Source organism: Lycorma delicatula, chromosome 5 (assembly GCF_047948215.1).
Source record: "Lycorma delicatula isolate Av1 chromosome 5, ASM4794821v1, whole genome shotgun sequence".
Taxonomy (NCBI): domain Eukaryota; kingdom Metazoa; phylum Arthropoda; class Insecta; order Hemiptera; family Fulgoridae; genus Lycorma; species Lycorma delicatula.
In genome coordinates this window covers 101,834,725-101,862,634 of record NC_134459.1, presented here as the reverse complement: position 1 = coordinate 101,862,634, position 27,910 = coordinate 101,834,725, and the positions used below count along the sequence as shown (strand labels likewise).

Genomic DNA, 27,910 nt, shown 5'->3' with positions numbered 1-27,910 from the left:
GTTACTACAGTGAGATAATTTTATAGTGCACATCATGATACTGTACACAACAATTCCATTCTGGACTATAATACAGAAATTCTCACCTTTGATTTATTTCATGGAATGTAGTTACGCACAACTGGTAATTTCTTACAGCAAGTGTTGGAAATGTCCACCATTTTTCTGAAAGTAGGTCCAAACCGTTCGCATCGTACTTTTTGAGATCATTCAATGATCTCAAAAAGGGAGATTTATTGATCTCATTATTATTATTATTTTTCTTACAATTCACAAATTTTATTTTTATTATATATTTTATTTTTTTACCGGGGAAAAAACAAACACAATAAAGACATTTTGTTCAGATTTTTGCTGCATTGGTTAATTTCAGTTATTATTCCTTATTTATAAATGTTCTGCAAACAAGGAACGATGATTTCGATCCAATCAAAACAATAACATAAAAATTTTCCGATTGCATCCATTATATCACCGACCTACTTTTTAATTAAATTCAATTTCTTTAAATTCATGTAACAATTGTTGTATAACCATTTTGCTTTTTCTTCTTTTTCTGTTTAGCTTCCGGAACCACTGTAAGGTATTACTTCAGAGGGTGAATGTGGATGATATGTATGAATATAAATGAAGTGTAGTCTTTTACTATCTGAAATCTTCTAAATGTTATTTCTTTTTCCTTTCTTGAGTTTTGGTATCACATTTTATTTTTTGTCTTAGAAATAATTAATTGAGTATTGTTTGCATCATCAAATTACAACATTAAATTCCGTTTATATATTAAAAATTCATTGAAATTAAATTTTAAATTATATAATTTTTGTTAACTCCATTTTATCTATTAGTGATTTTAATACTAAATAACTAAAATTAATTTTGCCTTGAATAAATTTACACAGGTGTTGTCTATTTATAATAAATATATTATTTGCATGTTTGATATTTTCAATATGGCATTGATGTAATTTAAATTAAAACAATTTATGTGTAAAGTAACTGGTTTTTATATTTTTATTATCTCTATTATACATATATTAAGAACAAAAATTAATATTAATCGTAGGCTATCGTACAAGTTAGTAATTTAAAAAGAATGTGTTCATATAATAATACACTTTTAACATCATTAATTTTAAAATATTCAGGGTCTGTTTAAAATCAATTTGTGTGTGTGTGTGTGTGTGTGTGTGTGTGTGTGTGTGTGTGTGTGTGTGTGTGTGTGTGTGTGTGTGTGTGTGTGTGTGTGTGTGTGTGTGTGTGTGTGTGTGTGTGTTTATTAAAATTATTATGATTTATATTTAATTTTTTTTCTGGAATACATTGTTTCCCTGTTAAGATTAATGAGTGGCATATTATTTCACTGAAAATATTAATGAAACTTTAATTATATAGGTCTATTAACAAAAACTTATTTTGAAGGAATTTTTAAATTAAGTTATATCTCAAGATAAGATTACATCCGCCTGAAGCGAATTGAAAGTGAGATATGGAAATATTTAGATAACTGTATGCTATCGCAGAAATTTGAAATAAATTTAAATTCATGAACTATATTCATACTTACGTTTTTTATTTAACATCATTGGTTTGATTTTATTTCAATACAAATTATATTTCAAATCATTTGAGGAACTCCATTACTATATTATTAAAGGAATTTTTTTCTTCGTGAAATTTTTATATTTCTTAAGCTCATTTAGGATTAAGATAGTTTTTGCTTTTAAAAACATTCATGAAGTTTTTGGATAATTTATTCGGTTAATGGATCATTTTATTTCAATATCTTCATCAATAGAATTCATTATTACATAATAAAAAAAGCTCAACCTATAAGAAAACTGATAATGAAGAACAAATTTCATTCGATTTTATTCATTTCTACGATTTTCTTAATATATATCAAGCTGCACTAAGAATAGTATGATACACTTCAAAATCATATAAAGCACATATATTCAAAGAACAGCCTAAAACAATCTCACAGCAAAACTAGTTTTGCGGCACGCCATATAATACTTCGGTCTTATTCGCTTCCTTTATCGTTTTTATAAAATACCGTAGCGTGTAAAAGGGTTTCCTAACTGATTATTAAAAAATAAATTAAAAATTTCCTTATACAAAAAAAAAAACTATCGGGTGCTGCTGTGTCGGGACGCACGACGGTTGGTTTAACGTGAAACGTTACAGACCTTGGATGAATTTCTTCCGAGCTACAGACCGACCAACATATCTTAGAGTTAAATGGGAGAGCCACCATCGTGTATTTTTAACAAAACTGAAAGTCTCCAATAGAAAATTTTAGTTTCTTCATTTGGCCAACTCTACAGAAAAATTGGTCGCTCTTTATGTCAGAGAGTCACTTTCAGTGTATTGGATTCAAATAAAAACGAGACATTAATTGCGTACTAAATTTAATTTTAACATAAAACAGACATTAAATGGTACATGATATTTATTACGACTAATATTCACGCGCAAGATGCGCGTGATCGACTCGGTTTGTCGATCCTGACAGCGTCGGGATTTTATTGGCATCTATCGACTTGCTACAGGTAATCTATAAACGAAATGCCGCTACATTTTCGCCGGGAATTTAGTTCCTTACAGGAATTTGTAGCGTAACGAGATTTTCGTTACGCTACAAATTTCTGTTCTGGTACCCGTATGTTTCGCTGTGATTTAAAAGACGTTTCACGTCAGAACTGCCTATCTCCGTGGCGGAGTGGTAGCGAGACTCATCCTATCATCCGGAGGTTCCGCGTTCGAATTCCGGTCAGGCATGGCATTTTTTTATACACTACAAATTTCCATCGGGCTTTGATGCCGTAAAAATCAAAAAAAAAATTAAATACTAAAAGTTAAACGAAATATTTTATAATAATTTTACAATGATAGAAATCTTAGTGAAATCTTTTTTAAAAAATTTATAAGCCATACTTTTCTTAATAATACATTTTATACATAAAAAAATACCTTCTCTTGGATGGATGAATTGTAATAAACTGAAATAAAATTTCAGTTTATTACAATTTTACAATATTGGGACTTTTACACTGTTTTACTAGGTAGTAGAACAATAAATTAGCATATCGAAGATTGTGATTTCGATTTTTGATCTGTCTGCTCTGAAATAATTTTACTCTGTTGTAATTGCCTCTTTAAAATGAATGAAGGAATAATATACTCCAGACGAGACGGTCATCGACAAAGATGTCCTGCTGAGTAACCTTTGTTTTATTCTCGTCATGTCACGCCATTTAGTGATCAAATTCATCAGGCTGCCATGTGTTTTTTTATTTCTTTAAAAGAACCCTTCTGGGTATAAATTTTATATAGAAATAAACTAATACAGACTTATGTACAAAAAATGTTGTATATTATTATTTTTTTTTTTAATTGTTGAAAAATATGTCATTATTATGTAATCTAAGCATAATTGTGAACATTTTATAATCAAACTGATAAAATAATGTGTAGAGTACAATTGTTTTCGTTATAAACATACATTTAATAACTAATATATATTGTTGTAGACCTTTGTATTTAATTTAATTTAAATTGAGTTCGGGTCTAATATTTTGTGAATTTTTGCAAAAAATAAAAAACCAGTCATATGTTGACGACTGTCTCAGCCGAAAAATGTTATTTATCACACAGAGAACTGTTATATACTTACTACAAAAGTAATGCGCAATAACTAGCTTTCATACGTTATATTATAAACTGGTTTAACAATTTAATGAGTAGCATTCTTTTTTATACTGCCCTCTTTTATATTAACATCGACAAGGATCAAAAATGTATGTGTATTATGTATTCGTGTTAATTTATTCTCAATAAATTGACTAAAAAATTTAATTTAAATAAATTAAAAAATTAAATATTATAAAATTTAAAATCAGTTATTTTTTGTAATGCTAACAATTTATACTAATTAATATGCTGGTTATAAATTAATTTGTATTCACTTTCTTTTATAAATTATATGTACGATTAGATTTTGGTAAATGACTCATACTCGCATATAGTTTATTATATATTTATGTCCACGAGCATGCACTCTTGTGAACAAGATTAGCTACAACGAGGAAAGTTTATACCTGACTTCACAAATTTCGTTTCAAAGAATAGGATAAGGAAAGTTGTTAAAAAAAGAAAATATAGTATTATTCATTTAATTGTAACTTTAAGACTTAAATTATTATTTTTCTTTATTTGTTTCTTAAGGAGGCAGTTTTAGATTCTTATAAGAAAAAAGATTATAATTGTACTTAAATATTTAATAAATATTGTTTTGTTTTTTTTTTTTTTTTTTTAATTGCAATTAGTTGTTTAAAAACCAACGGTTTTTTTATACTGACTGAAATAATAGGGCGTAATATTCGCTATAGGATGACCAACAGATACAAGAAACTCGATGTTTTATTTCTGATTGGTCACTGAATCAAGTTATAAATAGCTACCTGCGTAAGAAAGCCACTCCTACCTAATATAAGGCAATTCACAGGACATTTCTTCAACGCAATACCCCCTTCTTCTAAAGTGTAGCCTCGTCTAAGGCTACATTTCATAAAAAAACAAAACTCATTCTTGATAATGAGTGTAATAGGTAAAAATTACATAAATATTTGTATGGGCGCGCGCATGTTTTATAGTCTAGTGAAAATATTTAGTTCTACGTTTCAAATCTGACTTAAAAGCTACTTTTTAAATTTATTTTAAACTGGTTTAATAGTCAAATAACTACACTGTTATATATTTCGTTTGCAATTTAATTTTTTTTTTTTAACCTTCGGATCCACCGTTAGGCATTCTTTAGGGGATAAAGATTAATGATATGTAGCATGTTTGAAAATGCCATCCCTGACCGGGATTTGAACCCAGGACCTCCGGATAAAAAGCCGAGACGCTACCACTCGCGCCACGGATGCCGGCAATTAGTAATTTAAAATTACTTGACAACATTTTTTGGTTCCGAAATAAAACCCAAAATTAAAAATGATGTTTTGTTCAATTTCATGGAAAAAACTGATAAATTTATGTTGATCATATTTTAAAAATACAGCAATTTTATTTGGTATTTAAATAAAATATATTAAATTATTTGTTTTTACTTCCTCGTACGAAGTAAAGGAAGTATTGCGATCGCGAAAAATTTCGGTTTTCAGATTTCAACGAAAATATTCATTTTGACCTTCCCTGAATCTATTTTGACTAGTTTCAGTGTGACGTCTGTACGTACGTATGTATCTCTCTATACTCAACAACAATTAGTCGTAAGATGTTGAAATTTTGGATTTAGGACAGCTGTAACATCCAGCTGTGCACCTCCCCTTTTGATTGCAATCGACTGGACCAAAGCTCCCCAAAAAAGCTCAAAATCCAAAAAGAAATTTGGATTTTGGACTATTTCTTAACTGCAATAATAACCCCTCGTTGAGAGCTTTTCAATGATATATCATACTTAGTACTTATTTTCATCGGTTCCAGAGTTATAGCCAAATAATTTTTTTTTTTTCAATTTAAATATATTGATTTATAAATAATTATTAACCTCCGATTGTAAAAAAAGTTTTACGATAAATAATAATTCAATAATAACAATAAAAAAAAAATGTAAAGATATCAGAAGTTATTAATGAAATAAAATTATTTGTAATTTTAATTTTAAAAAAATTTGCATATGTAATTTAATAGGCGTACAAGGAAATCATATGGTGTCCACATAAGATTTTTTAAAAGTTGGTGAATGCGCTCAAACAGATCGTATACTGGATAAAATATAGTCGTTCAGCACCAGTTTATTCTTGATATCGGTGCGTTTCGTTTAATGAATATTACAGTTAGTAATTATTCTTAATTTATAATAATTGACAGAGTTTGAGATTATTAAGGTATTTTGTTCGTTTATGAAAAATAAATAAAATTTAATTGGTTATAAAATAATGAAAAAAACCCCCGTTAAAAAGGAGAAAACAATTATAGAAAGTTTATAATGTTAAATTTATTCCGTTTAATCCGGTACATTTTTCTTTGGATAAAAAGTTCTGCCGATCGATAAAAAATATAACATTTAGAATAAAAGTCGTTTATAAATGATATCGATTCCAGTTTATTACTTTGACTATCGATATGAAAGCAGGATAAAATTAATCCGTTATGATATCGGTATTTCATGTGAGCAAAAGTATGCATATAATACGCAATATTAAAAACCGGTTAGTTACAATTTTCATTTTGGTTCTACTTTTTTTCTCTGTTCTACTTCAGTTACTGATTTTTATTTTATTTTGTTTTTTATTTGAAATCGTTTTTACATACATTATGATTATTGATGTTATTAAATGGCAAATTTAATGGTCTAGATATTTTTTTTAAAATTATTATTCAATAATATATTTTATTTAATTATATTAGTTAACTAATTAAATTTATTATATTTGTTTAAATAGCACTCATTTTATTGAAAAAACTATTAATAATAAATACGTGCATTTAATAAATTGTTTTAAGTTTTTTCGTAATCTAAAATATTCGATTTCACGAATGTTTCAATTCGTATAGACAATTTAAGCGTCACGATTGCATAAAAAAATTACCCAGTTATTTTTTATAATCATCTAATAACATAATTAACATATATAATATAAAATAAATAAAAATATATTTTAAAATATGTAATACAGTATTTATATTATTATATATATAATGTTACCAGAATGTGAAAATTTTACTAAATTTAGCACAAATAAAAAAGAATATCAACTTAAAATAAGTTCAGCCAAGTATAATTGTTTTTAATTATAGAATATATATATTTTTTTAAGTTATTTCATTTTCAAGAATTTTTTATAAAAAATCTCATATCCTAGATAAAATTAATAAAACTAATTATAAATCTTAATAGTAAAGGAAAGAAATATGAAAATATTATTTTTCTGTCAATATTATTTTACCCAATTTAGTTCAAAACCTAATAAAATTTTGTTCTCGCTTAAAAATATGTATTTTTAAATCCTCTAAAAACAGAAAATAATATTATTTCCTACTTTTATATTAACTTTACTTTACCTACTTTACTTTTTATTAATTATTTTATTTTTATTTGATTTCAGATCTCGCGGCTATACGTAAATTATTGGAGTCGGAGTCGACTGCAGGTACTTGTCCCAGTTGTAATATGCCGTTTGATAAGGGAAAGAAAAGGAAGTTAATAGACACATGCGGCCACGAAAGGTGTTATTCATGCATGTTTCGTAATGAAGCTTGTCCACTTTGCTCTGCAGAAGATACAGGTAAGCCTCTATATTTACATAAATTGTTTCAGTATTGTTTACATATCTAAGAGAATTTACAATGCTAAGAGAGAAACAATACGCATTGTTTTCTATTCGATCATGTAATGTTTTTAAAATATTGACGTGTATGAAATCAGTTTTATAATATCCTATCACAGGAAAATAATTGTTTCACCTCTGGAGAATAACTGTTTGATAGGTTGTCATTGATTAGCTGATTTTTCGGTTTTGTAAAATTGGAAAAATATATAATAAATAATATATGACTTTTTTGTTTACCTTAAATAAATAAAACGTCCGGCTTATTCATCGAAGTCAGTAGTGTGAAATCCACAAAATAGTAGGTACTATTCTGTAACGTGGAGGTCCATGTTACAGAATTTCCGGTGTACGAAAATTCAGACTTATGCAATTGAAAGTTGAGTATGAAATTATTCTTTTCTGGGAAAAATTTCATTTTAAGAAGATTGAATTAAAACTGGTTTTTATTATAGTACTTATTTTTTATGATTGAGTTAATAAAAAAAAATTCCAAATTTATTTACCTTTTTTATGCCTGTTAAAGACATCATCGTAAGTGTAATACTTAATAGAATATAACTCTTCATATCTTTTTATCAAGTGGTGCTGTGTTTTGTTGTAAGATAAGCGTATGGAGTTAAAAACTTTAATGTAGTATTTACTAACTTCCTTTCATTGTCACCTGACATCCAACTGATAGCAGACAAATATGATTACTGCAAATCATTACAATTACTATGAAATAATTAAGAGACATTATTATTATTAGCATGTGTAGGAAATGTGTTTTTTCTTTTTCTTTTTAGTATTAAAATACTAATTTATTGTGGTTCACAATATTTTCCGTATTTTGGCATCCATTCAACTATTCAGACCTCAAATATATATAAAAATATTTTTTTAAAAACTGCTTTTTTATTACCTTAGGTATATATATATATATATACTTCTGTTAGTTTATTTATTTATAATTTTATTATATCTACTGTATTTGTCATATATTTTATTTTTTTAATGTAAATTATTGTACAATACTTATACAATTTTATAAATTTCAGTTAAATATGAAATAACAAACAAATATTTAGATTTTAATTTAATTTCCGTATTTTAAAACTTATTATTTTATTTCATATAAAAGTGTATTAAATCAGGAATTAAGGTTTTGTAGGAAAAAATAAAGAAGTAAATAGTTTTAGCTTTTATTAAAATCGTATTTAACGACATCCATGTTTCTGTGTGTATTTGACAGAAATCTACCAGTATCCAGAAATTAAAAAATTTATTTGTAAATACATTTATTTTGAGTTATAATGCAATTACAAAATTATCATGCTTTCAAAAAATTGTGTGTTACAGGTAAATATTTATTCCATAAGGGTGTTTTAATATGGTCTATTAAAAAGAATACTGATAATATTTTCATTTGTTCTCTACTAACTACAGATATATTCTTTTTTCGTTGTAGTAAGAAATTAATTTTTGTAGCGTATGAAAAAATGTCAAGCTTGACCGGTATTCAAACCTTCCAAAATAATTTTTTGAGTATGGCACCATATGAGAAAGATTATGATCTGCAAATCATTTTTTATTATTATTAAAGATAAACCATATATACTTTATGCAGTTTTTGTTTTGCAACTTCAGACTTCCTCAGTTATGAATACACAAAAAAACATTGGGTAAAAAATACATTAGGTAATAATTTCCATATCGACTGCTATGAAGTCCGAAAGATTTTTCTGTTTTTTATACCAGTAGAAATAGTTTTAAAATTTCTAATCAGAAAATGGAAGCGACTTAATATTTTGTTTTTAAGATTTAATTTTTTTAATATTAATTCTCATTATTTTATTGTACAAAAATTTGTAAAAACACTTTTGTTTGGAAAAATTTTTACATTTTTTTTTTTTTAATCGTAGCCATTTGACTTTGAGATACCTTAAGAAGAAATAAGTGTATGATTTTGATTTTATATTTATACTTTCTTATATTATTGTCTATTTTTTTATTTATTGTAGCATTTATTATGTAGCATTATCTTTTTTTTAATGTAAAAACAGTTTATAAAAGTAATGAAAAGTTGCATTCTTAAATTTGAATTTAATATATAAGAATAAGTATAAAAAATGATGATATTTGTTGCTTTTTTGCAGTTATGCCAGCAAAGAAGGTTTCAGGTTCAACATTAGGTACTGATCAGCTAATACCTGATTCAAAATTAGGAACCGGGAGTCGGTCACAAGTTAAGACGAACGGACATTTTACTACTTATATGCAGGTAAGTTGATTTTAAAGCTTCCGTGAGCTAACATAACCCTTTATTTTAAAATAGAGTAATGATTTTTCATTTCACTTCTTGGAAATTAGTCGTTTACAAATAATCTAAAACTTCATGTTTCCTTTAACAGTTTCAGTTTGAAATAACTTTCAGTAACCCAGTATTTTTTCTTCCTTTTTGCTTAAAAATTGTGCGTGGGATAAAGAAATGGAATTTTGTAGCGTATGAAAAATGCCATGCCTGATCGAGATTTGAGCCCGGGACCTTCGGATGAATGGCCGAGACGCTACAACTCCGCCACAGAGATCGGCGGAGTATAAATGAAAAAAAAATGTATAAATATAAAATAATGTTTGAAAATACATAAAATATATTCAACCAAAATTAACTTGTTCTATTCCTAAATTTAGAATATTGAGATAAAGATTAATTAATTAGTATTTTTTTGCCCTTCTGAAGTCGGTATAGATATGCTACTATACGCTGGATTAGGCGCAAATAGACATCGCATCAGTTAAGATCATTAATAATTACTCAGAGTTAAAACGTTGCAGTTGACTCTGTACAAATTATTCAAATCCTATCTGAGATTCGAGCCGAGACATTTGACATAACAGACCAACGCGGTTACTACTTGCCACCGAGGCGGTTAACTAACTACGAGTATATTAAATTCAATTAAAATTTATTATTCTGAGGAGTGTAAAAATTTAATTCTCTTTCTTAGAAATTTGTTGTAGCCGACTTAAAAAATTTGTTAAAATTTATTCTGTTTGTATTCTCTTTTATATATTTTGTATTTTATCTATAGAACTTGATCTGTAAATTAAAAAAAAAAATTGTAAATTTTTTAACGTAATTATTTTTTCTTGATTTGTAGACAGTTTTATTTTCCGATTTTTTTTTTTTTAATTTTTATCCTGTTTTAAAATGTTAACGATAAATTGAAATTAAAAAATCAAATTTATTACACATTATCTCCTAAAATATACATAAATAAATAATCTTAATGGATAAGGTTAAATATAATATTTGCAATGCATTCTAAATCGGCCATCTGGTAATTTCTTTTTCTTATTTACTTATGATGTTAAACTGATGTTATGGTATTCGAGATTTTATAAACTATAGGATTTACTGTATATTACGTTTAAAAAGTAAATAAATATTACGTGTAGTTTTTACTATTAAATCAGATCCATAGATATCAATTAATTGGATTCCGAAGGTAAAAAAAAAAAAATAAAATAAAACAGAAATATATAAAAAGTAAAAATATTTATTCTTTCTATTACTGGATTATTAATTTATTCGCCACATTTGTTACCATTGATCATTATTCGCGATCTTATGTAAGTTCACCGATAAAAAAAAAACTATGAGAAACCACGCAACAGCCAAGGAACTATGAACATTTTGCTATGGAATGAAAGGGTTGTTACACTGTTATTTATTATTTTACGTCCGGGTGATAGTAGAACGATCTGACTGACATTGGCTTGTCACAGTCGAGCGGTCATTGTTGGTAGAACATTTTTAATGTAGCGACATCATCGAAGACGAATGAACGAGTCGAGTCTGTCGTACATCAACATGTTGACGATCATTATTCGTTCACCAGCTTCGCTGTTTATAAATATATATATATATATATATATATATATATATATATATTTATTCTCTCATGAATTATATGACGTCATTTTTAAGAACGTCTTGTTTCCTGTTTATAATTTATAGACCCAGGTAATAGTAGTAAGAAAATTGTAGGATGATGGTTATTATTAAAGAATTTCATCTTTGTCTAGTACTGCATTTATTTATCTTAATAATATTTATAATCGAACATTTTCTTATATCTTTGTTTTTTTTTTTTGTTTTTAATATTAATGGCTATCATAGTATATTAATAATAATCAGTGTAATTCTTATCTGATTTGGCTAATCCTTCTTCAAAATGATACATTATAATTCATCGATAATATGTATATAATAAAATGAATTTTTAAATAATTAACTTTGTTTTATTAAGTGTACAAATCGATTATTAATGAATAAGATTAATTTTCAAATCGTTCAAGCATATTTACAAAAAATTATCAGATATTAAATCTAAAGGTAAATTAGAAAAATAAATAAAAATATTTTACGTCTGTACTGCAATGTGACGTAAAACCTGTAATTTGTATTTTCAGAATTAAAGTAGCCGATAAAAAAAAAGTAAAAAAATTACATTAAACAATAAAAGAGAATTTAACAGAAAATAACTTAACTTACCAAGATTCTCCTTTAGATTAATCATCAAGTAATATGGAGGAGCCAAGTCTTTATTGATTTGCCTGTTGCTTCTCATGGTAATATATACATTGAACATTTAAACTTGGCTTAGCGAGAATAAATACTAAAGGCGTAGTTTATTGGCTCAAATAAAGTTTGAATACATGAGAAAAAAAAGCAAACGACTCTTACAATCAGTAACTTTTATAAACTTCACATGCACATGTATGATACAAATAATAGCTGGAGATGGGTTATTTAAACGTATTTTGGAGCTTTACTCTTGCTTGGCAAACGTTTACATTTTAAGAAAAAGAAAAATAGTTCAGCAAAGTAACGAAAATCTGTTTCCACTTCTTATTGATAGTTCTTTCTTTCCTTAAAAATTATTGTAAATAAAATATGGCCGACAGTTATTTACCAATCAAATATATCTATGAACAATCTTTCTCGTTGTTCCCCTATAAAAAAAAGTTATAAGATTTAAAATATACTCAAAGTTGAAAAAAAGAGACAACCAATTTTGAATTATTAAACTCCAATGCGGTAGTTATCTGAACATCGAAACGTTACGCTGTGTTTATTTTTCTTTTAAAGTATAATTTCTTTTTACTTGCAGTATTTATCAGTTAGCGTAAAGAACACTTTAAAGTATGTGTTTTAACAGCTACATTTTGTTTTTTTATAATTTTTTATTTTCTGAATAATACCATTTATATCAATTAACATTAGCGTAATAATATGTAGGCTATCTTTGTAACATAATTATCATTAAAGTTTCATGTACAATGCAAAGAAGATTCTTTGTATCAGATAAAAATGGGTATATTGTTAATATATGCTTGAAGGAATTCGTGATACCGATAGTGATATATGTTATGTATATAACCTTCCTTGCTCCTGAACACAAAACACACACACACACAAAGCGAAGAAAAGAGAATGTTATACATGGGGAAAGTAGGGTGAAAAAGGCAGAGTTTGTCTGGAGACGATTGCTTCAATACACACACAGCTGCAGGGTAAAGCAATAAGAATATGCATGTAATTACGATGTTGATTATGTGCAATTGATATTTATTTACATTATCGTATTTTATTGTATCCACATTGCATTTATGTTTTATACAGTCTTTCTTCAGTGTATGGTACACCGGCTCTACTATTTTCATGTAGCCGACTTACTACAGTAAATTTAAATCTGTAGATCAATATTTTGATTGCTATTTATTATTTTTTTCTTCTAAAGCCCTTTGGAAATCAGTTGACCTTATTATTTGTTTAGTAGTATCTGTAACAAAATATCTGTATTTTTATACATGTAGACTGTATACAATTCTTTAAATGTTATATTCGTGTAACATTTAAGTAATAATTTTAATGCATTAATATAATTATTTAACGTAATGAATGTAATATACAAAGATAATAATCTATTACTAAAATTTACCGTAAAATTTCTTTTATCTGTGTAACTTATTCTGAAATTACCGTAATATAAACATTTTAGTTTTAAAATTTTTTACTAAATTAATATTTAAAGGTTAAATAATAATATATATTATAATAATACAAGTTATCTGTGTACCGTACACAGAACATAAATTACAGTGGCAAATAATTTCTTATATCTTTTCGTTGTAACTTATAAAAATATACCTCGATCGGGCGTTCCAGACCTTTCCAACAGTTCTGAACTTAGAAGTCCTTTGTTTAAGTGAAAAAAAAATTAAATTAATTTTGCTTATATTTTCTGTTGTGCTTCTTTTATGACTTTTCACGTGTACTTTTCAAATGGGTTTTTTGTTTACTTTTTTTTACAATCCTCCGTAAGGGTTATTCGTTTACTCCAGTCTATCGCTGCCGCTATAATGTATTTCTCCAGGTCTGTCGAAGAACATAATGGAAGAATAGTTTTGCCAATACAGAAAACTTTTTATTGAGGAATAGTGTGAATAAACTGATCGAGGAGACTGTAAAATCTATAATAATAATACTTGTGTATACTTATACGATAGAAATTCACGCGGTAAGGAATAAACTCTTAAAACATCAGAAATTTATTGGTTTATTTTTTTGTTAAAATCAGATGTATAGTTGAAGTATATGTTCGATTACTAACCTCCGGGACCACCGTTAGGTATTACCTTAAATGATGAGATGAATAACAATTTTTGTAGCGTGTGAAAATGCCATGCCTGACCGGGATTTGAACCCGGAATCTCCGGATGAAAGGCTGGTACGCTTCCACTCGCGCCACGAAGGCCGGCATGTTTTTCGTCTTTTTAATTTAGGTTTGATTGGAGTGTCTGTTTTTATGGTAAATTTTGGCACTTTATCCTTGCGTCTATTTGGTTTTGTATGATGATTTACCGCATGAGGTTGTGAGTATGAATATGGAATATGGAAATTTTGTAGCGAATGAAAAATTCCATTCTTAAGCGGGATTCGAACCCGGAACATTTCGCCAGACAGGTCTTTAGTTAAAGTGTGTGTGTGTGTGTGTGTGTGTGTGTGTGTGTGTGTGTGTGTGTGTGTGTGTGTGTGTGTGTGTGTGTGTGTGTGAACTCGTAAATTTAATTTCTGTAGAACATTTACTTTTGTTTTAGTTTTAGCAGAGTATTTTATACAGGTCGGCTCAGTTTTAGAGTTTTTTTTTTTTAAATAGAGATAGAGTACAATTATAATAAAATTAATTTTTTTTATAATGTTAAGAAATCAGAAAACTCTTTGTTGTTTGATAAGAAAAATATGTAGATCGCTTATAAAAATTATTGTTTGTAAATTCCCCGTAATGAAAACTGAATTAGGTTGTAGATTAAATCTGAGGTCATTGCAGCAGTCAATCGTTGGAATGAGATCTTTTTATTTTTGTATCTAACATTTTAAATATTCTAGTTTATACTGATAGGCGTTTTCTTACGTAACGCATAGAACCTTAGCGATATAAAAATATTGTTTTTATCTTTAGATTTTATATTGAAGAAATAAATTTTTTTATTGAAGTTAGTCAACCCGAAGCCGTTAGTATCGATATGCCCTTGAATACGTAGTATTTTGCAGGTGGAGTTATCTGTCACTGATACGGTCCATTTCCTTCGTGAAGCCTCTTTAAGCTTAGACGTAGTCGTTACAGGTTCGTTTCTAAGAGATCTACTTATTATTCTTTCTGGGACGACGACTGTTTCCATTCTAAATCATTTACGGTTCGTTGAACATTCAATACTCTATTAATTCGGGCTCTCTACTTTATTCTGATTTGTATGTTTTCATATCGGGTGAAAGGATTTCTTCTTTTATATTAAATTAAAATGTTCTATCTTTTGTAATATTTATCAGATTTACTATTTTCTAATGGTGTATTATTTTATCGCATTATAATGGATCGATCATTGCGATCGTGAATCTTTTTTTACATTTTTCACTTCCATTTAACATAACTACACGTTCAACAAATTATTTTCAATATATGTTGCATTTTCAGTTAAAACTGTAATTAATTAAATAGGCTTACTAAACTAGTAACTAGTTCATTTATTTAAATTTAAAATCTGAAAATAATTTAGTTTTATTTTTGGAGTCAACTTACGTAAAGATCTTTAACGGATCCAAAAATCTCTGGCAGTTACTGACTTTTCTCTGTTTTGTCTTGTAAATCCGTTGTGCTTAGGTTTAAATTATCTGCTACTCAATATAATAATGAAAAAACTAACATATAACTCGTTTATATTTTGTTTATGCCATCCATACATAAAAAAGTTGTTTAATCCAGCTTCTCTTTGGAAGTACGTGTTTCAAAATCATTTTCGTATTCACCAAAAGTAGGTTACATAATTATGTGTGAAAACGTTAAAAAATTGTAATTATGTTTTTAACATTAAATTTATAACTATCGGCCATAGTCGTATTACGGTAAAATCGGTTACCAAATGTATGTTACGTAACATCATGCCATGATTGGAGATTTTACATATTATGTATATGATGTATATACCTAATACATTTTTTGAACAACCATACATTTGTTCACAAATTTATTTATATATATTAAAAACATGTCATACACACGATACGTTTCAGTTTGCTTGCCTACGGGTCAACGTGTAGTACTATCTCTCGACAACAGCGAACAGATGGCGTTATTGTTAATCGTTGCAATGCAATGCGATGCGATGCAATCAGTTGAGAAAGTGCAGCGATGGCGCAAAAATGGCTGTCATTAGAGGACCAAAAAAAATTCAAATTTTATTGGAAGTTCAAGAATGTCTGTGAAGTGCAAAGACAACGGAGGTAGGAATATGAAACTGAACCGCAGCACGCCTAAATATTGCTCGGTTGCGCGATAAGTCAATTTTCCAGGACTCAATGTCTAGTATGGGTTATCATCATGGAGATTAATTGGATCTTTTATTTTTCAAGGATCAGCTACTTAACAGACTTACTTGGAGACGCTGAACACATTAATTTTACCATCCAGTAGGACTTTGTTTGATGACGATCCATTTCTTATTTAATAAGATGGCCCTCCTATTGGATAACACTGTTGTGTTTTGAGTTCATTAAATAGTAGTACACCGATGGGAATAACTTGTGGCATTCGCATCGGTGGCATCCTGGCCGAGGTGGATTGGAATATGTCAAAAGCCGAGGTTTCGAAGATTACTTCCGGCAAAGCCCATAAGAGCTCTGAATGGAGGGAGTGGCAGAGGGTGGCTACGGGGGTCAGGATTTACTGGGATGTTGGATAGGATGAACGGGTCCAATTGAGTCCCCTCCTTTTGCCTAATTTAAACCCCCTAGATTTTTACTTGTGGGATACCATCAAGTACATAGTGTACACATGGTCACTCGTGAAACTACAACACAAAATTGAAATTGAAATGGCTTCTGAAGCAATCCCTGTGGCTGCTTTGGAAGATGTCACCAGGAATGTACAACATTTTGCTCAAAAGTTTCGCAAGCTGGTGGTATGCAGTTTGAGCTCTTATTGAAATAGCACGAAGGAACTCTGTGTGTGTTGCAATTTTTCCCTTTGCATTGTTGTAATACTTACAATAATATAGCAGCAATTCCACTTTGTATACATTTATTTGAACAGCCTGATATAATGTTTTTTCTGAGTGTTAAGGAAATTTCTGCCATTTTATATTCTTATATTTTTCTCCTCAAAAGAATGAAAAAAGCTCATATAAACATAGTTCAGGAAATACTTTTTTCAGAGTTATGGCTAAGAAAATATTTCTTCCGGATATCTGACTAAAGATAAAATAATCTCTCTATTATATAAAGAGGAAATGTTTGTATGTCAGCAAAAATCTCAAGAACCACTGAACTAATTGCTATCACATTTTAACAGTAACTTCATTATGTAATCCAGAGTGTCATAAGCTAAGTTAAGATGAAGAATTATTTATTAAAACATGTAAATAATAAATAATCCGTTATAGTGCTGCACTTCTCATTCGGGCTGCTAGGAGGTGAGCCATTAAAGTAAATAACCAAACCATAAAATTTCAATAACTAAACCATTAATAGATTTATTTATAAAAACTCTGTGTTGAAAACAATACTTTAATATTTGTAAATTAAAAATAATATTTAAGCATATAAAAAAATAAGAATGTAATGAAAATTAAACAACTTTACTCCTTTATTTTATATGCAGTATTAATAATTATGATATTAATTAAAGTATTTTCTTAAATAAATAAGTTATTGTTCTTTCTAATTCTCTAATCTTTAAATACAATACCTATTTTTTATAGGATCGATGATGATGATCTTAGGAATTATATTAAAACATACAAGAAACAAGGTGAAATTTTAAATCTAAAAAAATTTTGAAAATTAATAATTATATTTTATTGTGCAGGGAGTTACATTTAATTCTTCTTTCCCCCCCCCCCCCGCTTCAGTTTACATGGAGATCCAATGCTGACCCAATAAGATCAAGCCGCAGATAGTCTCCATGCACATTAACTCATACTTTGAGCACTCATAAAAAAATATGGTAGGTGTCGTCCAATTATTCACACTGAGGACACATCCCAGAATCTACCAGGCTGAATTTCTTTAATCTGTTCCTAACAGCACCATGGGCAGAAAGAAATTGCATCATATATTTATTTGGGTGTACCCAAGAGGCGTCCCACAAACCAACATTTCGAAAGAGATCATGTGTATAACGCGCAACCTCAACCACCTTCTAGTTACAAACTTTGGCAGGAATAAACCTACCAATGGTAACATCGATGCTCATTCCACCAAATAATCAACGCCTATCTACCACACCTACCTAGGTGGGCAACTCACCAGGTATATTATATACCTGTAGATCATGCTGGACTAAAAAGCCCTCTATTAATTCACCGCTATCATCGGTAAACTGCTATGCCACAAGAGTGACTTAGCATTCATGTCATTCAGCTACTGTGTTGATATCTGTCATGTTACAAACAGTGCACACATTGAAGATTTATAAACTAAAACTTAAAGAATTCTTCTATATAATCATGAAAGTAATCATCTCAACTCTTAAAAAATAAATTTTTAATATGCTATCGAAAGTGTATTTTTAATTTGTAATCACTCATTAAAATGTGTTTAATTAAAATGCACATATTTCAGTTCTATACCATCATGAGAATATAACATTCAAAATCTTTGAAAAATATGATATACTATTGAGGTTATAACTGTACTGAGTCATGATTAACTTTTTAATTTATTAAAGATAGCCAATGTAAATCAAATACTCAAATTGGAAATATGAAAGTTGTAGTTTTTAGTAGTTTGCTGTAGGATTCAAAACTTAACATTTGTAAAAGATTCAGCATGATATGATTCTCAAAATTATTTGTTTTTATTATTGTTTATGTTGCAGGCTAGACAAGAAGGTGCTCAAGATTGGGGTGTATCACCATGTCGATTGCCAAAACCTTCAAGAGGAGAGGGATGTTGCTCACCAGCAAATCCCATGTCACAAAGTGAGTTATTTCCCTTTTTTTAGGTTTTTTCTCATTTGAGTGATATGTAAGTTTGTTTTTACCTTACTTTTGTAGATCTAATTTTTTTTCTTATATTAGGTCAGTTATAGATAATTATTTGAGAATTTAATTTTAAATACTAAAAAGTGAAAAATATTTATTGTGTACTAAAAAAATTAGCCCTTATTATATTGAGTAGAAAATATTTTTTTCTTGCTTTTGTATTATGATAACAGTCCTGGAAGGTATTATAACATATACTGATAAATCTCTGGGTTTATTACTTTCTTTTTATTCTTTGTTTAACACCCCCGGGGCAATTGGAACCGCTGCTAAGCTGTCAGTTGCCCCAAGGTATCATGGTAATTGACTGTCTCCCTGTGATTGTCTCTTTGGATCTAGCCCATCGGGGTCCCCCCCACCCACATCCCAGAAGTGAGTTTTGACCTCCTATTCAGGAAGGCCAAAAAAGCCCTCGGCAGGGAGGCTGCCATTCCCGGCCCTGATGCCAAATACTTCATAATACAACAAAAATGCAGAGTAGCATCATGTACGATGTACAATAAAATTACAATCGTTTCACATAAGACAACACAAATGACAGCAATAACAATATATACATAATAAATACACAAATTTCAGTCGCATCACATAAGTTACATAAATTAAGTACAATAATATGAGAGAGGGTTCATCACTTCAGCAGTTGTATAAGTCACTGCAATTTTTGAATTTACTTTTTCTGCCCTTCCATGATCTGCAAATAGTATACCACAAATTAAAAAGTTTAGCATTTAAATGAAAAAATTAATGTTAAAAAGATAATAATTGTTCCTTTTCTACGTAAATTGTGTATTTTTTTAAGCATTTGCAAACTGGGAAAAAAAGAATCGACCGAAGAATTTTTGTGGCTAACAAATCCATTAACAAATTGATCTTTTTGAGATAACATGGCTTTTTTAGCCAAAGACCTATAGATTAGTTGTTTTTATTCAACTGTAATTCACTTTGGTAATTATTACAATGTTAAAATCAGCAATTTGTAAATATTTAGGATGATAGTTGTGCAAAACTTCTTTTATGATATATTATAAACAAACTTCATGTCTAATATTTCTAACACAATTTCTTTTCCAGGCTGTCCAACTCCTCCACAGAATCGAAAAAAGTTTTTTCTCAGCCCAAAATCTCTACGTAGTTCTTGGGGACTTCGTGGTTCTTCTAGAGTTCCTGCTGATAATGCATTGTCTGGTTAGTATATATATTTATCTACTTTTTTGTATTTTATAATATAAATTTGTTTGTATCCTTAGAAATTAAAATCCACTTCTGTAATGGTTTTCGTTCAGTCTTTACTGTAAAATTTGGAGATGTTTTTGATAGGAAAATTAATACCCTACTAGTATGCAGAAAGTTACAGTATTATACTGGTTTTTAATTTCTTACAGATTGCTCATATCAAAGTTAAATAGCTGATATAATTGGAATGTGGAAGTTTAACTGATAAGGAATTCACTTTAATTAAATAAAATGCAATTGTGCGCGAGAGTTTATCTGTGGTGGTACAATTGATTGATTTAAAATGTATTGCTTGATTTATTTAAAGCGTTGATAATATTAAAGAAATAGGTTTATTTTGCTTTAGCTAATATTTAAGTAGTTAAAAGCTGTAATCTGTTTCTTAGTATCTTATTTTATTTTTCATTTTTATTTTGGTGCTTTCAATCTATTTACATTTTTTAATCATTTAGATCTTTTTGATCAGGCTCAGGTTTTATGTTAACCCAACATTACTTTTTTTTTTTACATGAAAATATAACATTAATCTAAAAAGACATTGCCATAAGAAATGAGCTTAATTATCATATTTAGGACATCTTAATAGATCAGGAAATACAAAAAGAAATTTTTCTTCACTGAAGGAGTGTAATTTGCAGTATCTGTTTTATGTTGGCAACAAAAAGCACTGTATACAGTTCAAGTTCAGTATTCATTGAAATTTAAGCATGTATATATATATATATATATAAATAAACTATGTGTATATATAAAAAAAACTATACTCGTATGTTATTATCTTTGAATTTACTGATAGTTAATTAAATGTCCATATAGTACCTCAAAGTTATCCTGTATCTTAATTGTATTTTATCCATCAGTCATCCTTTTTTTTACTGCATCTGTAATTTTATTTTAAATTTCTGCTTATTAATTCACATATTCCATTTCATCACATTGGATATCCATCCAAAATAAAATTGATATAAAGTTATGTCTGATAGTCATTGTTATTTATAAAAGGGGAAGAAAAGCAAAGTTCATTAGTCTGTATGTTTTTTAGTAGTTACATTGAGAACTCTGAGTATTACTTCTGTAATAATTCACTTAACTGAAATTGAATGCTTTGGCCATTACCCACTAATAAATTTCAACATGTTGCAATGAAATTGTAACCAATATGGGAAATTAAACTACTTATACAACATTATAGAACTATTGATAAGGTTGTTTAATTCAACTGATGTCAGGAAATCAGTGTATTAAACATAACTTTGATCGCTGGCATTTTACCTTAGTTCATCTCTTCAAATTGCAGGATGCTATTTCCTGAGTTGTTGCAGATCTTGCATTTCATTATAATCTATTGCATTAGTAATTTTACAATCAGTTAATAAGTAACTTTTTTCTTTATCAAACAAATATAATTTTAATTTTTCAGTTGCATTCATTTGTGTGTTAATCTGAACAAATTATTTTTCATGATATTGTCTTATCAGACATTTTATATGATGTCATTATATTTAATTAGGAAACAGAAAAAATACTAATGTTATAATAAATAAAAAGAAACTTTTATCCTAAATGGTAACTAAATTAAATTGAAAAACAAGAAAATGCTCTAAAACTACTGTTAATAGATGTTAAATTAAAAAGTAAAACTAGATGGTCATTTTGATTGTCAAGCAATCATTTATCAGCAGATAGTGAAAAAATTGTATATTAAAAAAAATATTAAAAAAAATGATTAACATATTAAAAAGTTAATTAGCAAATAAACAATACTTATGAAGTATGATAAAATAAGTATTTAAGTAAAAAATGCAAACAACTTTTGATAAAAAAAAATTTCTTAAGTCACGCTCTGTTTTCTTTTTGTTGACGTATCCAATTGATTGTGCCTCAATTGTTTTTAATATAATATTTGTAACAATTTCTGTTTAATTCTTTCAAAGAATTAGAATTAATTAAATTGCTATATTTACATCTGTTTATTTTGTCTTATATACAAATTTTAATTTTTTTTTCTTATGTACAGGTTTATGAGTTATGAATTTTGTCTGTAAAAATGAAGTAACATTAAAAAAATTATTATATATATATATATATATGTGTGTGTGTGTGTGTGTGTGTGTATGTGTGTGTTTGTATGTACCTATTCTTAGCATAATTATTTTAATTTAAATTATACCTTTTATTTGTTTTCTTTTACACTGAAGATTAATTTTTTGCTTGCTCAGTAATTATACTTTAAATTTGAAATAATATAGCAAAAATATTTTATGAATGTGTAAAATACATACACATCTGTTATGTTTATGTCGTAATATGTATGAATTTAATATTAAAAAATTAATTTAAAAAAGTATATAATCTCAATAAAATATTTTTGTAAATACTGATGTGTATTTATATAGCGATGATGTCAATATCAGCGTCATCCGGATTCCCTGAAAATAGAAGGTGGTCATCTGTAGTTCTAAGCAAGATAAAGTCCCTCTGGTTTGCTGGGGGGACAAATGGGATTGGATTGAATCAATTTTCAGGCAAATTTTCCAATTAGTTTACAGCACTGAATGTTTTGTTTTTTTTTTTGTTTATTCGTGATTTTTTTTTAATTTCACTGCATGTAAAAATTCTGTGGAAACAACTGGAGGTATCCTTTCATTAAATGAAATATTTGAGTCAGAATTTCATTTATTTAATTGTATTAAATAGTTTTACATTTTAACTAGACTGAAATTTAAATTGTGTCATTATAATAAAATAAAATAATATTTTTATAAAATGAAATTGTATCATTAATATATGTATGAACTACAGTATAATGTCTTGTAATATTCGTGAACTTGTACATTACACACAGTTATACCATGATCACAACACTTGTAAGTGACCTGATGTGAAACACTGGTTGGTGTCAAAAATGGCAGAGCTATTTACAAAAAAGACAACCATCTCAAGCCAGGCTTGCTCTGAAAAGTAAGGAAATTGAATAATTTCATCATCTCTTTCACTTAATCAAATATATTTCTGCGTATCAGCATGCCAATTATTCTAAAATTTTGGTGATATTCAGCCCTTCACATTAAGTTACACCTTCAATTTATTCCCCATAATGAACATCATTACTGTTTGGGAAAACAACTCTGATAAGTAATACTTTTATGTAAGGTCCTTTAAATTCATTACAACTCTAATGAAAACTGGAATAGAAAGTGTAAAGCAACTAAGTAATGTATCCTTGATTTTCCCTTTTGCAGAAAAAAGTTTATTATAATTATTTTCTACTCTTGTTAAAAAAATTGGCTTAGAAACCATGTTATAAAATTGATATGGTTTCAGGAGCATTAATCTTTAAATCATGGAAAATTTCCATTTCAAGTTAACATAGTGAAGTTTTTTAAATAAAATTTGAGAATTTCATTTTATGTTATGTTTAAGATATAATTGCTTTTTCATATTTAATGATGCTTGTCTTATATGCTAATTAACAAATTTGAAATTAAAGATTGTCTTGGCTTACAATATAATTTATGTCAGAAGTGTTTTTATTTGTGTTCATAATAAATTCATTTTAAATTGTATATTAGATTATAATATAATTTTCTGTATATTTTATGAATGTCACATACTGTAACATTTGAATTTTCATTTATGTGTAAATTTATATAAAGATGTTAAGCTCTTTAATTACTCCAGTTGTTTCAATGAGCAGTTCATTGAGTGTAACACTCAGTATTAGTTTTGTGTTTGTTTTTTCCTATTTTCTGTTTTATCACTTTTTTAACTGTATTTCATAAAACTTGATTGATTGTCTTGATAAGCGTGATAAATACAGTTTAATTTTTAATATTTCAGTATTATAGTAACAGTAACTCATTAAAATTAATGTAGAATAAGTTTATTTTAATGTATAAGAGATGAATACAGTAAATTCCAATTATCCAGATTTATTTGTTATAACAGGTCATCCAGATAACCTGTTGTAATATGAATAATAAACAGTAAGAATACTTTTTATTTTGTGTGTAATAAAATTATGATTTTATCATAACTGTCTGAAAAAGGATCAGATAAATTTATTAAACATAGGAAGCCTGGATTAATGGACTTTTACTGTATCCATTTTTTTCTTTATTATTGATATTAATGCTTCTTTTTTTCTTTTCAGCATTAAAAATAGTTTATTTATTATATATCTAATCTTGTAAATAGTGTTTTATATTGTATTTATTAATTACTATTTATTTTTATTTCTGCTGCTTAGCATGTAGTCTAAAATTTCAATTAGTTAGTTCACGTAGTAATAACTTTAAGCATGGCACCAGAGTTATAAGTTTTAATCTTTTCACTATGGTTTCATTTTTGAATAACTAGGTTTTCAACTTTTTAGATAAAAGGATCACTTTAGTTTAAACATGCATTGTTTATTGCATTATATTGTATTTTTAATTACACGTTTGCTTAATAAGTTATACTGCAACTGAATTTTGTCATGGCATTGCTATTCAAGTGTTTTGTGTTTACAGTACATACTTTCATTGGAAACACATTATGTAACATTACCTGTTTTGTTATTAATTCATTGGTTGGTTGGAAGAATATCTTACTGTAATAATATAATGGGTGTTTCAGAAAGGACCAACCCTAAGATTAAGAAGGTAGAAGTTACACATAGATAAATTTTATTTGTCCCTACCAGTTGGTTGGCAATGCTGTACTCAAGTTTAGCAGCTTGTAACAGTTGAAATGTCCTTCTTATGCACTAGTGCTATACCAGTATAAATTCGTCTCTACTGCGTTAACTATGTCATTTGCCAAGGATGATCGTGTATTTATCATTGAGACTTATTACTTATATAAATATTTAAATATTATGATGAAAACGAACAAGTGAAAGACGAGTTTCAGATAAAATTTCCCAATTCTTCAGTTCCTAATAAGTCAACAATATTGCGTTTGATTAATAAATTTTGTGAGACTGGAAGTTTACATGATCGGAAAAGTACAGGTTGATAATCACTGTTAACAGTAGAAGTTCTGGTGCATGTGAAAGAAAGTTTGATTCGCTCATCCAGAAAATTGCTCAGAAAGTTATATTCATAGGCTAGGCTTTCACTATCTGCAGCTTTCAGGGCTACTAAAAAAACTACAATTGCATGCCTATCACACTGGTATTGTCCAAGAACTGAGAGAAGTAGACAATGGAAAACGTGCTTGGTTTCATTCTCTTGTTGGTAACAACAGTATTGAAATTTTTATCATGTTTATTTCAGCAACGAGGCATGGTTTCACTTGGATGACTGCCAAAACTGTCAAAACTGTCAAATATGGAGCGCTGAAGATCCTCATGCGTTACATGAATGACCATTTACATGCACATAAAAGTTGGTCTTAGGTATGTGATCTCCTGGCGTCGTGTAATAGGGCCTTTATTTTTTTTAAATCTGTAGATGGTGTGGTTCATCGCAACTTAATCGAACAGTTTATTGCCATGTTAGATTTACGCAAACGAGAATGTTGGTTCCAGCAGGATAACGTGTCATACTGCTAATTAAACACTGGATATGTGATGCAGATTTGTTAGCCATCATTTGATATTAAAAGGGTTGTGGCCTCCAAGATCCCCAGATCTTACACCAGCAGACTTTTTCCTTTGGGGGTATTTAAAAAGTATAGTTTTTAAAAACAATCCTCATATACTTGACGAATTGAAAGCTAACATTGAAAGTGAGATTTCAAACATTACAGAATTTGGCTGCAAATGTTATGAAACGTGAACGAATCTGTATCGGGTTACAGGAAATCATTTTGAACATCTATTGTAAAGTTATTAAAGGAAATTTGAATATTGTTGTGTAAGTATTTAATTAACATTAATATTTTTTATAATATAATAATATCATCAAACAAAGGGATTGCGTCCTTTTTGAAACATGTGTAATTTGACCTTTTATTTTAACACACATTCTTGTATGATGTCGAAAAATATTATATTTGTATGCTCTTGATGAATCTGTTGTATTTCTCAGTGCTTGACTCATAAAAAAAATGTTAATAGCAATATTGATGGTGAGCCAGGAAAAATTAATACAACTGTGGGAAATAAAAAATACATTTTAAAACTGCAAAAGATATTTTATCACTGGTGAAAAGTTTAGATCTTAAAATAATGAAGAACTTTACATTGTATTGGCATATTTCAGAACTAAACAGAAGTACAACAAAAGGCATAATAACTAAATAAGGCTAGTAGGGCCATAAATAGGATAATATTGATTAGTTTTCATTAACATACTAATCCAAATGTCTATATTGTCACTAAAATGTAAATATTTATTTTTTAAATATATGTAGTATCACATTTATATAAAATAAATGCAAAGAAAAAATGGTTTTCCAGGTTTAATTTTACTTCATACTGCTTTCAGTTGCTCTAATGACCATCTTCAGTGACAGAGTCCCTTATGATTTAAAGCAAATGCTTTGTGTAATTCTCATCACCATCTAATTGTCTTGGGTAAAAACATGGAAATTCACAGGTTGAACTGAACTATACCACAAAAAAGATTCATTATCTTATAGACTGTAGAATCAATATGTTTAAATCATATGGGTTATACTAAATTCAGCTGTAATAAAAAAGCATTACATCTTTTTGCAGTCAAAATTTTGCAATCAGTATTATGAAATATAAGTATCCATATAATTACTGTATGTATTTAGAGAAACTTAGTGAAAACCTCTTTCATAATATTTGTCTTTGAAATCTATTTAAATAATTGATGATTGCCAGTATAAAATAATTAAAAAAATTACTTTAATTTAATTTGCAGTCTTTTAAACCAGCATATGGATGCAAAATTTAGTTGGTGGGCATGTGGAGGTAATATTTTAGAATTGTTTTAGGTTACCTACTTAAGATGAGTTTTTGGAATTGAAATTATATTACTTCCAATTCTTTCTGTAGAATTTAAAGAATAGTGTAATACTTCTTTTTAGACGTGGGAGTACTTAGAAGTACCCCATAGTAGTTAGTTTACTGGGATTATAGGTTCAGATAGACTATTCTTGACATATGTAAAGAAATGCAGTAGTTTACTCAGGCTTGTGCAATAACATAGTTTCTAATATCAGTGATTTATATTATGTGGCATTGGATATTTCAGTTAAACTATTTTCCAAAAAAGTTGGATTACTACTGCATAATTAAAAAATGAGATCAGTTTAAATTCGTAGTATATGATTAAATAATAATTGAAAAATTTTGCTTAAATTTGCTCTCTATGTGTCTACCTGTTCAATTATTTGAAATATAACATCTAAGTGAATTAATATTTTTGATAGAGCTATCTTACAAGGGTTATTTTTTTCAAGGTCCGATCAGTCACGAAATAAAAACCCGCACAAAAATCGGATGAACCTTTGCGCATATGTGTTGCGCAGTGTCTGTAGTATGGACTTCAATCATGCCGCGTCTCTTCGTTTAGTTCTGAACATGCAGCTAGCACGTAAACATGTCTACAACAATAGCCAAGTGTGAAGTGCGTGCGGTAATTCAATTTCTTCAGCCTAAGGGGTGTAATGCAGCTGAAATTCATCGATGAATAAATAATGTGTATGGTGAAACTTCAGTGAGTGATGGTAAAGTGCGATAATGGTGCAGGAACTTTAAAGCAGAATGTACAGATGTTCATGATGCAGGTGGTCAGGGAAGGAAGCGAGTGTCAACCGATGAGCTCGTTGAGCGAGTGGATGAGGCAATT

The 27,910-nt window shown here is 28.3% G+C and overlaps 1 protein-coding gene across 13 annotated transcripts in view; it reads left to right on the top strand.

Annotated features, from left to right (window-relative positions):
- rols (zinc-RING finger and ankyrin repeat domain-containing protein rolling pebbles) overlaps nt 1–27,910 on the top strand; it is a 727,654-nt gene that overhangs the window by 658,047 nt on the left and 41,697 nt on the right. For 12 of the 13 annotated variants that reach the window (XM_075366784.1, XM_075366781.1, XM_075366785.1 and 9 more), the window contains 5 exons: nt 7,116–7,295; nt 9,476–9,600; nt 18,761–18,863; nt 20,001–20,114; nt 22,559–22,687. In XM_075366784.1, coding sequence (XP_075222899.1) covers nt 7,116–7,295; nt 9,476–9,600; nt 18,761–18,863; nt 20,001–20,114; nt 22,559–22,687 — 651 coding nt within the window. The remainder of the gene's footprint in view (nt 1–7,115; nt 7,296–9,475; nt 9,601–18,760; nt 18,864–20,000; nt 20,115–22,558; nt 22,688–27,910) is intronic. The other variant, XM_075366783.1, reaches the window with a different exon arrangement.